A 14,405-nucleotide genomic window follows, 5' to 3' on the forward strand; every position below is an offset into this window, starting at 1 on the left:
TAGATATTATAAAATATAAAATAAATAAACAAAATGTGTTCCATTCCCAATTAACCCTTGTGGATCCCGGAGATAACCCACTGTACACTCTCGGAGTTACAGTACAGACCTATAAGCATAGCATAGCGTAGCAGTGGTGCATGGCCATTTTGTGGTTCCACAGATAGATACCCCATTAATTTTCCCCATAGAGATTTCCGAAAATATTTATATACATTATTTTAAGCCTGGAACCAAGCCATCCAGGCTCCTGGTGAATCATGACCACAAAACATTTGATCCTGTGTCAAAAAAATGTTTTTAATATTTTATTATATGATATACTATATTTAATAAATTATCTTTTTTGAGGTTTTAAATATTTTTTTGGACACAGAATCAAATTATTAAATTAACATAAATATAATTATATAAGGGAAAAACTAATGGGGTTTCTATCTGTGGAACCACAAAATGGCCGCCACTGCTATGCCCTATTTGGGCCCCTGGTGGACCCCCCGACCACAGGTTGAGAAACAGTGCTATAAAGCGAAAGCAGCTGGAATGGAAATAAATGATACAGATTTTATCCACACCCTCTTTATGCCTATTAACCACCCCCCCCCCCCACCCCAGACAGCTAGAATATAACTATTGCTGTGTCGATGTACTGTAATGACCAAAATTGATATAGAAAGGTACTACAAATATTTATTCTACACTCTGACCAGTATTTTGAAGTGCAATTTCTGTCAAAAAATATATCATTCTTTAAAAGGCTGTGATTTTATTTTAATTCAATTATTTGGGGTTGTTATTTAGTTTTCATTATATCGTCCTCTATCGGTGTTTTGAAGAAGCAGGGTTATGCTCATCTCCTTTTGTAATAATCTTGAGAACGTTTTTTGATCAAGACATTTTTGGAGTGCACTGACACATGATTTGATATCAACACAGAACACACACACACACACAGGCACACACACACACACACACACACACACACACACACACACACACACACACACACACACACACACACACACACACACACACACACACACACACACAGGTTTGCATTACTATACTTGTGATGACATCCAAATTGTAGGGCGTTCATTTTATAAATCCCATCTTTACAATTGCTTTAAATTTTTCGCCTGAGTTACATTTTCTCAAATTCTACTATACTTTTGGGGACATTTGGCCCTCACAAGTATGGTAATGCAAGCACACGCACGCACGCACGCACGCAAGCGCACACACACACACACACACACACACACACACACACACACACGCACGCAAGCGCACACACACACACACACACACACACACACACACACACACACACACACACACACACACACACACACACACACACACGGTAGCTATATGGTCAAATTGTTTTCATAAACAGATACATGTATTTTTGTGTTGTTGGTTTTATAGACTGATACGATCACTCTGTCATTTTCATGTTTGCCATTAAACTTATCATTTTTACAGATTTATAAGTAAAACCGTGGGACTTTGTGGTTTTCTTTTTTCCAAAACATGCAACACATTATTACATCCCAAAGGTGAAGTACCTTGTTGTCTCCTGTTTTGAGCAGCAGTGATTCCCAACTAGCTCTGGTCCAGAGCGTTAGCGATCAGAATCAGAGATTCTGTAGTAGTGGATATACAGTACATTGTCTTGCTAAAAAGTGGATTTTATACTAAACGTGGGGTTCTGCGGACATAAAACTGCATTTGTTTCGCTGAGTAGCAAAATTATATTCTTTATTTTGACTACAGTTTAGACATTGCACTTTACAGTCTATTAGATTTGAAGGCCTTCAAATCCAGTCCTGTATTGCGCTGATCAGAGCAATGGGCACCGAGTTATGGCCATTTGAAATGTTAGAAACTGCTGTAACACTGCTGTAGTGCCCCACATGGTGTGACTATTATCATGGAACCATTGAACCCCACACCCCTCAGAGAGTGTGTGGGTGAAGTTTCAAGGCAATCCGACAAATCGGAAGTAGGAAGGACACCCCGGAAGTGGTCATTTTTGATGAAATTGGAAGTCGGTGGGAGCACCCACCAAGTGTGGAGCATGTTGGGAATTGGGAGTTATGGCTGTTTAAACCCCAGCCAATAGGAACACAGAGGGGTGGGGCTTCAGCCAATTACAGCCTGTCCATATTGGCCGTCTAAGAGCACCCACTAAGTTTGGGGCCTTAAAGTTGTACAATGCAAAATCACAAATAACGATTTTTAGCAACCTCTGCTGGTCACTACCGTCACTGCATACAATTTCCGTAATCCTCGATTACCCAGAATTCCATTCGTTTTCACCGGAAGCCGGAAGCGTTTCAAAAAGCGATCTTTTAATTGTTTTATACTATCTACGGATCGTTTCTCTTAGCCAGTGGAGCATTAGTTACCATGAGCTGTGCTTTCTTTTTCTGTTCTTTTTCGATCTTCCAATCTTACATTCTCTTAAAATCAGCGTGAGGTTCCTTTTTGTTAATAGCGCGGTAGTTCCTGGCCAAACAGGAAACCGTTGCGTTAGTTCCTGGCCAAACAGGAAACCAGTGCATTTCCGCCTCCGTTTTCCGGCCAGATGACGTCATTTCCCCGGGAAAGTCCCCCCTTCACCGTTCAATAATAAATATATAAATAAAAGGCTTCCGGGGGTGAAATTCATGGAGTGGGTGTTGTGAAACTTTTGCCACTCACAAAAGATATACAATTTAACTTTAGTTTTGTTGAAAACGTTACCTAGTATGCCTTTAAGCATGCAGGGAACTGGACTAATGGCTGTTTAAAGCCCAGCCAATGGGAACACAGAGGGGGTGGGTCTTACAATTGGGTCTGCAATTACAGCAGACCCCTGACCAGTGTTGGTGCCAAGTTTGGTGCGGATGTTACGTTTGTGACACGTTTGTGGCTATTTTTGCTATTCCTCATGCGAGAATAGGGTTTAAGGGCTTAACATGTGTGGAAAAACTATAGTGCGTATGCGTGCATAAGTGCATGCATGTGTGCATGTGTGTGGAGGGTTATAGCTTTTGTCAGATTTAAGAAGGGGGGCTCCAAGTAAAGGGGTAAAACAAGGTTGGGAACCTCAGCTGTGCATGGTACCACCCTGTGGCTGCAATCATGTTAAATAGAGTCAGGATGCGTTGAATTAAAAGTTTATTACGTTTCATTGGCTTCACAAACTTCCATTTAAAACCTCGTTTATGGACTGCCTTTGTTTGTTCACATATGGAATGTTTAATTACAGTTTTTCATCGTCCTATTGAGATGGCTGTGAGGCAAAAAAGCTTTCCTTTGTTCCCAAGCAGCTGCAGGTGAGCAGTGTCGCCAGTAGGTGGCAGTAGCATGCAGCTGTAGTGGAAGGCTTGGCCCTGAATGCAGTTTGTTGGAGGATGACATCATCTGCTGAAGGTATTGGTGCCCCAATTTCACACATGCAGCCAAATAAGGTAAATGTTCATTATCTTCCAATCATTTTATGATGACATTATATTTGCCATTAAAATGCAAAAGAGAGTTGGCCTGTGTTCGTCTTAAATCTTCAACACATGGCTAAAAGAATCCTTTGTTTATAATACATATTTACGACATGGATGTGGCAAATAAGTTTATATTTTGCACATTTGAGCAATGGATTATTTGCTTTGTAGGAGACAGAAAAAGGCCCCTTTTGATGATTATTTTTCATCGAGTAGGCCTAAATATGATATGCATAATAATGTTTGTGCATATCATTTATGCATAGCCTATAAATTTAAAACCTCAACTGACTGTTGTACTACTCAGACACTCATGTGAAGGGAGGCTCAGGACATGGTCTACAACATTGGTTCTCAAAGTGGGGTCCGGGGACCCCCAAGGGTCCTGGGGGGGGGATTGTATCAAGGGGTCCCCTGCAAAATGAGTTAACATAGTGTCACAAACATTTTTAACCATTTTAACACATTTGAAAAATCTTGAACATTTGCAAATCTTTCAATATATTAAATACATATCATTTTGACATGAAATGATTTGAGAAACCATGTGATTCTCAAAAATAAAAAAGACTATATTATCAATTATATCATATCTAAATGAATACATATTTGGCCACAGATCCCCATGTGAAAAGGAACAGGGAGGAGTGTTGTTTTGGGGACTATTAATAGTTACAGGTACAATCCTTACATTTTAACTCCATTGTCTCCCTCTGCTGACGGAGAGAAGTAATTGCAATAATGTCTGAGCTACAATAATTATGGTGGCACATAAATCTAATCTGGTGCAACTTTATTGACATTCTCTTAATTCTATTGACTTTATTGACATTCTCTTAATTCTATTGACTTTATTGACATTCTCTTAATTCTATTGACTTTATTGAAATTCTCTTTAACCAAAGTGAATCACTTACCCTACCTTTAAGTAAAAGTATCAATACTGCAATGTAGATATACTCTGTCACAAGTAGAACTCCCGTATTCAAAATGTACTTGAGTAAAAGTACAAAAGTATCTGCATCAAAATATACTTAAAAGTACTGCAGAATGTCCCATTTCACACGTTTTCAAATGTCTAAAATGTGTAAAAGTCTTTTGAAAGTCTTTTTTAAGTATGCACAGGGCTGAAGTGGTTAATACATGTTTTTGGAATAATAATCTAAATCTACAAAGTAACTAGTAACTAAAGTTGTCAAATAATTGTAGTGGAGTAAAACATGCAATATTTGCCTCTGAGATGTAGTGGAGTAGAAGTAAAAGTATTGAAAATTGGAAACACTCCAGTAAAGTAAAAAGTCCTCAAAGTCAAAAGTGTACCTAAGTACAGTACTTGAATAAATGTACTTAGTTACTTTCCAGTGCTGTCCAAAAACAAGGAGTAAATGTCTCAATAGAAGACTAGAGAGACCATCTCCAACCACTACACATGTACTAGTTGGTTAAAGATATAGATGTAGCCTCTATCAATTCATGTAGGGTGTTATGTTCTTTGGTTAAAAGTGTTAAATAGCTCTATGTTCTGATAATAATAATGTCATTTTGAGGGTCCTTGACATGAAAATGTTTGAGAAACACTGGTCTAGTCTAGAGTGGAGTGTGATGACCCTCATCACCTCATCTTGTTGCTGCTGCTGCTGCTGGGTGCTGATTGGCTGGGTGGAGGGATCGTCTGGTAGACCTGGGCTCGGTGTGTCCAGCCTATAAATACCTGTGCCTCATCATGATGTCTGACCTTTTTGGTTTACACTTCACAACATTCATGTAGCACATACTTTACCATCCATACATACGTTGCTGGCCCGGCGCCACGGGGGTGCCTGAGGGGGCCTGGCACCCTCAGTTGCAAATTCTGCCCCCTCAGTTTATGCTTGACCAACCGTGGGGGGGCACCAAACGGCGTGGAGAAAGTGAAAGAAGACAGAACCATCGCCAAAAATTTGAACCAGCGGCTGCTGAAGGAGCACTAAAACAGTGAAACGGGCCGGTGAAGCGTATTTTTTCCCCGCGCTGCACCCCCCCGCACCCCCCCCGCGCTGACAAAACTGTGCCCCCTCGCCATTTTCAACTGCCCCCTCAGTCACAAAAATGTCAACTTCCTGTTGATTTGACTATTTGAAGATCTGGATCCGTGGATCCAGTCCAGGTTTTCTTCCTATTAAAAACAGCAAAGTGGCAAGGTAACTACAAAACCCAAACCTCTACCAAAGTGTTCTTGCCCTTTAACCCGTAACTGCTCCCCCCCTTAGCGATCAATATGACCACCTGAGCAGCCATCAGCTGGGTATAGCTAAAACTTAATAGCACCCCGCAAGGATTAAGGTCTATACATTAGATGTATGGGACCACTTATTTTCTCTAAGTCCTTTAAGCTTCTTCTCTGTCCTTGTAAGTAGATGTGCAAAAGGACATACTTTTGATTGATTGATTGAATACTTTATTAGTCAGAAATGTAAACAGCATGGTACAGTAAGACATTAAAGGAGTAGTTCACCCAAAACGTTACTTATTTTCTATCAATAACTTTTTAAGTTATTGATAATTTATTAAGTTTTTAAGTCTTTAAGTTTTGTACTTATAATGTATTTACCTCATGAAGCCTTGAAATTCATGGAGATTTTTTTAGTTTTTGTTGCATTCCTAAGCCAATAATTGACCGGCGGTCTCTCCGGTAGGAGACTCAAAGAGTCTCCTTTGTGTCTCCTACCGGATACGTTAGCATCTTTCCGCCGGTCATCAAATTATTGGCTTAGGAATGCGACAAAAACTAAACAATCTCCATGAATTCAAGGCTTCATGGGGTGTGTAATTGATAGAAAATAAGTATTTTTTTGGGGTGAACTACTCCTATAAGGATAAAAGGATGCCACAAAAAAAGTCCTGGGGACTTGTTTCCATTGTGGTGACGCACTGAGATTTGAAAACCTTTTAAATGGGACATTCTGCAAAATGAGTACTTTCTACTTTTGGTACTTTAAGTCCATTTTGATACCAATACCTTTGTACTTTTACTTAAGTAAATGTTTAATTCCGGACTTTTCCTTGTAACAGAATATTTCCACATGCACTTTTTCAGACTTCCATACTTTTAAGTGGGAGCCAGCTTAAAAGTACTGTATGTAAGAATGTAAAGTAAAAGTCACATTACTAATGTAAAATAACGTCACATGCAGGTAGAGATGTTATCGGGGGGGGCGTCCATTTTTTCACTCTGTCTCATGAATGAGTTTGACCCACATGACAATGTTGACATTCTTTACCCTGTGTCATCCCCGCACACTCACTTCCTGAGAATTCAGTGCACGTGTGTACGTGTCACATGTGTGTGGTTGTGTCTGTGTGTGTTTGTGGGTAGGCGGGCGTATACATGCACGTGTGTGTTTGTGTCTGTAATGTGGCTGAGTCCGGTTCTGTGTGCGTGTGCATACGCGTGTGTGTGTGTGTGTGTGTATGTGTGTGTGTGTGTGTGTGTGTGTGTGTGTGTGTGTGTGTGTGTGTGTGTGTGTGTGTGTGTGTGTGTGTGTGTGTGTGTGTGTGTGTGTGTGTGTGTGTGTGTGTGTGTGTGTGTGTGTGTGTGTTCAGTGGTGTGTGTCACTCTGACCCCAAAACAGAAACTCTTTCAATTAGTTTTTCCAGTGACATCATTCGATAAGCATTACCCAGCATTCCACTGTGCGCAGACATTCCTCATTAACATAGTATGTCATTCTTCACTGTTTTGTAAAAGTTTATCTCTAAACCGAGATAAGCACATGTCCTGTTGATCACCACAGGAACGCTCCCGGAGAAAACAACACTATTCTCTCAGTTGATGGTGACATTATTAGTATTTAAAGTATGTTAAACACAGGTGAAAATCCAATTTTGCAATCGGGACCACCCAGGTTTGATGAATAAAACCATCCACTTATAATGTATTTATAGAGCATTTAAAGCTGAGCTATGTAACTTTCCTATTCTACCCTGGATTTGAACCCGGTTACCTGTGCAAGTGTTTAAATGTTTTACCATTGAGCTGATAGAGTCGGCCTGCTTGCTCAGGGGATAAATTGAATCTTGACCATCAGGTCAAAATTCGTGTCAGATTCAGTCTAGGTGAGACATGACCTTTGACACGATCTAAATGTCTCAATAGAGGGGGACAAAATACAACCACCCCAATTGTATTAGTTATATTGTATTAACATACTCTACCATGCAGATTTTGACATGATGGTCAAGATTCAATGCATACCCTGAGCAAGCAGGCATGCTCTATTAGCTCAATGGTAGAAATGTCAGCACTAGCGCAGGAAACCGGGTTCAAATCCGGGGTAGAAGTGCAGCTTTAAGTTTAAAAAAATAGCTGCCAACAACAGCACAAAAACATGGCGTGCATAAAATATAATTGCGCACAATGAAAATAAACATCATGGTGTTCCTTTTATTAATGTCCTCAGATGTCACTTTCCCTTTCCCGGAGCGCGGGGGGCCTTATTATTATGTCAGTGTCATTGTTTTTGGGTTCAGACGATTAGATTGCCCTTTGTTTCAAGGAATGCCAAGGAATCCTGCACTTGGCTCCATGCTTTTGTTTTGAATTTGTGCCGTCCTGCATTCCTCTGTGGCTCTGTGCCGCACCGGCCGGACGGACGTGGAAGCTGGATAAGGGCACATTTTCACCCCGAAGAGTCATCCTGCACTGGTTCCTATACTCCATAATACTCCTGGTTTTGTATCCTACCGGGTTGACAGCTAGAGCTACAATGCAATCAGCGGAGATCAGCAGTTGTTAATGTACACTGTAGATGCAGGCCAGGATAGAGCTTTTTTTTTTGTAAACACAAGGGTTACCAATGGGTCTTTGATATACTGAAATGTTTCCAACACATTAACATGATAAAGGTGATGAGTACAATTTACAATGTAGGATTAAGGTGCCTACATGCTCCAAAACAATCCATCCAGTCAGAACTGTCTTCCTATAACTTTATCCACCAGAAGCTCCTTATTATTGATGAGACACCTTTCATACTAATTTTACTACCAACCAATCTGAGGTGATTCTCCCTCGTCTAGATGAATGAGGTCAATCATGGGGTTATAATGGGGCCTGTTGAAGAATGGGCCTTCAGAATAGCTTATAACTAATAGCTTAATAGAATAGAGCTTGTTGTGATTTGACTTTTAAATACAATTGAATTGAACGTCGGAGAGTTTGCATGAGTTAGTTCAGCGAGTAAAAACATCTAGGTGTGCTGAGGTGACCACCTCATCCGCTTATCACCGCTGCTCAGTGACGTCATTTTGTAGTAATCACCCACAAAGTTCAGTCGTGGATCACCGTGGATGGTAGCACGTAGCCTCCTTCAGCAGATACTCTTATCCAGAGTGACTTAAACGTGCGAGATCAATTTACAATTTAGGCATTTTAGCAGAAGCTCTTACAGAGTCGGTGGCTATACCCTACTAGGACTAACTAGTCGATTCGATTATTTTAATTACATGGACTGATTTACAATCTTAGAATGTATAATATGCACAGTGTAGGACACAATACAGGTTATAAATCATGCTGCAAGGACACCAGGTGAATGTAATTAACGTCCTGGCGGGATGGAAAACCAGCAGAGGTCCAGTGGACCAGAGTTGGGAACCACTGCTCTACTGCCTTGTCTACTCTCTATGTAGCAGGGGGGGGGGTAGCGTGTGTGTGTGTGTGTGTGCGTGTGCGTGTGCGTGTGCGTGTGCGTGTGCGTGTGCGTGTGCGTGCGTGCGTGCGTGCGTGTGTGCATGCGTGCGTGTGTGTGTGTTGTGTGGGAGGGGGGGGGGGGGGGGGGGGTACTTGTAGACTAGACCCATCTCATCCCAACCGTCATTCTGACGTTGGATAAATATTTGCTTAAGTGCTACTTTTTCTTTCATTGGAACAAATAGTTGTTGAAATGTGTTGGTGACATTGTGACATGCCTCTGGCATTTCCTCTAGCAGTCCCTTATCCACTACAAAACATCCCCAACATGTCCCCGTGCTGTTGTTTCCCTTCCCTGGGTTGAGAAATGCCTCTCTTCCTGCCCTAGGTTGTCCCCAGAGTCACTGAGCCTTTGATGGACTACCTTATTGTGAGGAGCAGAGCCAGTATGTGGAAAGTAACTTTACTCATGTACTGTAGACTTTTACTTTACCTGAGTTTGTACATTTTCGGATACTTCATACTTTTTACTCCACTACATCTCAGAGGCAAATATTGTACTTACATTTTTACTCCACTATTTGATAGCTTTAGTTACTAGTTACTTTGCAGATTGACATTATCATTACATTACATAATTTAATATCAACCACCATGCACCTATATTTTGGCTATTGAAAAGTAGCTGTTCTATAGCTTGTAGATCTGCCTATGTTTTTTTTTAAGATTTGGACACATTTTGAGAACTTTAAGAAAAAAAAACGTATGAAATGCATGGGGCATTGTGCATAATGGATATTTTTTTCTTTTGGTAGTTTAAGCATATTTAGATTTCAGTAGTTCTGTACTTTTACTCAAGTAGGTTGCTGTCCGGCAGAAACCAGCTAACTCCATTTTGATGCTTTTGCATTTTCTTTCAATAAATCAGGGCCTTTGAACACCCTTTACGTCTGTGTGTTGGTAAAACAAATATTGAACCAATGAAAAGCATTAAAAAGCACTTCTGACAAAACCAGCTAACTCCATTAGATCCTCAAACTTTCTGCTAAACCTGCTAACTCCACCAAAGGAGGGTGCAGTTAGCTGTTTTTGCTGACTCCAGGCTCCACCCCCTTTTGAGCTTGGAGGTCCATTCTAGCCTGGCTCCACCCCCTGAATCGCTAGCGTGAATAATGGAGTGAAACAAAATGAATATGCAGGCTGAGTCTCAGGCTAGGTCATGCATTCAGCGGTTCTTATCAATTATGAACAAAACCTCCTAACTCCACTTTTTTCCCATTTCCTGAAAAATGAACATTTTGGAGCTGCCGGACAGCAGAGATATATATATATTTTTTATATTTTGTGGTATTGATAATAATAATAATAATAATAATAATAATAATGAATTGCATTTTTATGGCGCTTTTCTAAGTACTCAAACTTACTCAAAGCGCTTTACAATGGTTCATTCATTCATACAGGGGGGGACATTGGGAGGTGGAGCGACGAACAGTCGACGCCAGCGTCCCCACTTTTCCCACATTCACACACCAATGGTGGCAAGCTAGCGCCGACCGAATCATTGGAGGCAATGTAGGGTTCAGTGTCTTGCCCAAGGACACTTCGACATGTGGACAGGAGGAGCTGGGATTCAAACCACCGACCCAAGGATCATTGGACGACCTGCTCTACCTCCTGCGCCACAGCCGCCCACAATACTTTTACTAAGTAAAGAAAATTGGACTACTTCTTCCACCAATTGCCTTTCTTCCTGCCTAGGTGTCCCTAGAGTCACTGAGTCTTTGATGGACTACATTATTGTGAGGAAGCGTGGTAGTATGACAGGGTTTTCCTCAGCAGGGCTTTCCTCAACAACATACAGCTTTTCCCAGTAAAAACTCACATTATGATAAAACATGGTCATGAATGATGAGCACTCAGGGGAAGCAGTTAGGGTTTTCCACTCAAAGCCCATACGTTGTTGATGGGAGACCCTCAGGGCACTATACTAGTGTGTTTTCTGTTTTCGCGCTACATTAAATATCTTCGCTGAAAATAGCAGATCTACCAGGCCATGAGCTTGTAGATCTGCTATTTTCTGCCAGAGTTTCCCCGATAATGCAGATGCTGTGGTTTAAGTGGTAGGAGAATTTCACTTTAAAATATTTTCAAAATCATTTTCATGTCTACTCTGGCTTTTGTGCGCAGTGTAGTGTAGTGTAGTTTTTTTTTAAAGTTGTTTGACTCAGATATTCAGTACATCAGACACACGCCCCCTCCTATATAAGCCTATTCAACTTACTAAAACTCAATTTTAAAAGTCATTCTTAACCACGTCCCTGCTTCTGGTGACTGATATGCATGAGGAGACCGTCATTTTTCAATGTATTTAATTTTTTCAATTTCCCCTCATGCATCAGAAGGACACTATCAGTAACCAGAAGCAGTGTGTTTTCAATGAGTCTAACATGACTGAAGTTGAATGAGCTTATATACAGTAGGAGGGGGACGTGATCGTGAAAGTGATCTCTGTGTGTTGTGTTTATATGATAGTCTCTCACGGTGTTCATCAGAATTTCAATTTCCTAGAATTTTCTGATGCAAGGTTGCATCAGTGATGTCTTCATACTGTACGAGAGCCTTCTGCTGATGTCGATTTAACACTTATCTGTACGTCCACTCAGACTTTCGTGCCGCTGACCTCAGATTATGTTCGACAGGAAGACTGCAGGTTATCTCACATAACAGCTTTACCAGTCTAACCCAACTGTAGGAATGCACAGAAACGAGTTGTCACTATACACATTACTCAGTGTGGTCCAGGGGGGTCCCCATGTTAAAAGATTAATAGTTAGGAACCAAATGGTGCCCTTACAGGTCTGTAACTCTGACAGCGTACACAAATTCCATTCCACCCGACCGACTTCAAACTGGCCGTGCGTATCTGCAGGTCCCGGGGGCCGTGAATCACAGCATCCACACACCTGTTGATAAGATCCAATCCTGTGTGACATATACTGTAACTCCATGTTTCCCAATTATAGTTCACTGTGTGTGTGTGTGTGTGTGTGTGTGTGTGTGTGTGTGTGTGTGTGTGGTGTGTGGTGTGTGGTGTGTGTGTGTGTGTGTGTGTGTGTGTGTGTGTGTGTGTGTGCGTGTGCGTGTGCGTGTGCGTGTGCGTGTGTGTGTGTGTGTGTGTGTGTGTGTGTGTGTGTGTATGGAGAGCCTGCAGGCTGTTCCACACTTCCCACTGGGGAATCTATCCACAACTGGAATGAACTATGCAAACTAATGGAGATAGAGTGCGTGTGTGTGCGCACGCGTGTGTGTGTGTGTGTGTGTGTGTGTGTGGTGTGTGTGTGTGTGTGTGTGTGAGACACACACACACACACACACACTGATCACTGATTTAGAGCTAAGGTTTAGGGGTTACCGTTGGAGTTACGCCTGATTTATACTTAGCTCACACACCGTTGTGAGCTTAGAGATCTGTTATTTCAGTGTGCGATACAGTTGCGCAACTGACTATAACTCAGGCTTTAGGATAAACATGGCCAAAATAATGGTAAAGGATTTATTAAATTGTTATTCTAATATTTGTCTTCAAAAGTATAGTAATACAACTGTGTGTGTGTGTGCATGTGCGTGTGCGTGTGCGTGTGCATGCGCGTGCGTGTGCGTGTGTGTGTGTGTGAGATCACTGAAACACTCCCACATCTTGCATGGCTGTTATGCACACAAAGGGATGTACATAGAACGCCATGATAGAATAGTGGAACTCATAGCAAGGGACATAATCAAAATATCATGCACCCTCAGTGAGAATGTACAAACATTCCTGTGTCATTCCAGCCATGTTTCGTATAACCCTGACATCTTTACATGTTTGACAGCTAATACACCAGATGTTGTTGTGGTTGATGAAGTGTCCAAGTGTCTGTATTAGAGATAGCCTGCACCAGAGCCATATAAGTAGAGTTGCGTCACCTCCGTTCACTTCATCGGGCCAGTGTTCTACAGCAGTGGTTCTCAAACTTTTTCATGTATTTGGCCGCGGACCCCCATCTCAAAATATTTTGTTCTAGGGACCCCCAGAAGCAAAGGTTTGAGTTACAAATGTTCGCTTTAAAGACATATATATATAAAGATTTGCACAAATTTGCACGATTTCTCAAAAATAGCAATCTACATAGCGCGGCACTCGCTGCCGCGCTATGAGCTTGTAGTTCTGCTAGTATAAAAGGTTAAAGTGGTTAGAATGATTGTGATGCTATATTAACACATTTTGCTGGGGACCCCCTGGAACCCCCCCCCAGGGACCGCTGGGGGTCCCCGGACCCCACTTTGAGAACCAATGTTCTACAGAGCCTTATATTGGCGATTAGTGACAAAGCCCTGAACCGGAAGTTTACGGAATGCACTGGAGTCTATGAGCGTTTGTCACTATTTCGACTTTACGTGAACCATGTGACCGGTGCTGTTTCTGCCCTCTCATTGACGTAACTCTCCAATAGAAGGCTCTGGCCTGCACCTTTGACCTTAGCCTAGAGGAGGCTTTTATGACCAAGGTCATTACATACCAACCACTTCTACATACCATCTCAGAGCTGGGCTATTAGGTGCAGACTATTTGTTTTTATATTTGACAGCCTAGTACATACCCACAGACTGGTTGTTTAAGGGTTTCAACAACTTTTGGGATGCCCAAAAAGGAGGCAAAAAGGCTGGCAAAGTATTGTGCTGTCTCTCTCTGCTATAATTGGCAGCCGCCACATATGGCGGAGACACTGTTACTTTTACCCATAGAGTATAGCCTACTGAGCGGTGATGTGTTCTACCAGTATACGCTATATACGCAGTATACTCAAACCGAAATTTTGGAACAAAATGTATACCCTCTGTAACCACAACAATTCATTCTGTGACCGCACGCGTATATGTGCGCGTGCACGTGCCGTGCGCGAGGGAATAATTATGGTAAACCTAGACTACACAGCACTGGTACTGAGCGACATGCTTATTGCGTCATGAAGACATGTGCCATGATTTTGTGAATGTAGCCTTAACTGTATCTTTGATATCTGTGTCCTTGTGTGCTCTCCTTTGTGTGGACATGAATATAAAATGTGTGTGTGTGTGTGTGTGAGTGTGAGTGTGAGTGTGAGTGTGAGTGTGTGTGTGTGTGTGTGTGTGTGTGTGTGTGTGTGTGTGTGTGTGTGTGTGTGTGTGTGTGTGTGTGTGTGTGTGTGTTTGTGCGTGCG

The 14,405-nt window shown here is 41.7% G+C and overlaps 1 protein-coding gene across 1 annotated transcript in view; it reads left to right on the forward strand.

The window, feature by feature from the left end:
• The window catches only part of hivep3a (HIVEP zinc finger 3a), a gene marked incomplete at both ends in the record, with an annotated part of 41,218 nt that extends 35,757 nt beyond the window's left edge, over positions 1–5,461 (forward strand). Inside the window, one exon of the mRNA XM_080442749.1 lies at positions 5,356–5,461. Within this exon, the coding sequence (XP_080298875.1) occupies positions 5,356–5,461 (106 nt within the window). The remainder of the gene's footprint in view (positions 1–5,355) is intronic.
• Between the last annotated feature and the right edge of the window lie 8,944 nt (positions 5,462–14,405).

The sequence above is a fragment of the Gymnoscopelus braueri genome (assembly GCF_963280865.1).
Source record: "Gymnoscopelus braueri genome assembly, chromosome: 11".
Lineage (NCBI taxonomy): Eukaryota > Metazoa > Chordata > Actinopteri > Myctophiformes > Myctophidae > Gymnoscopelus > Gymnoscopelus braueri.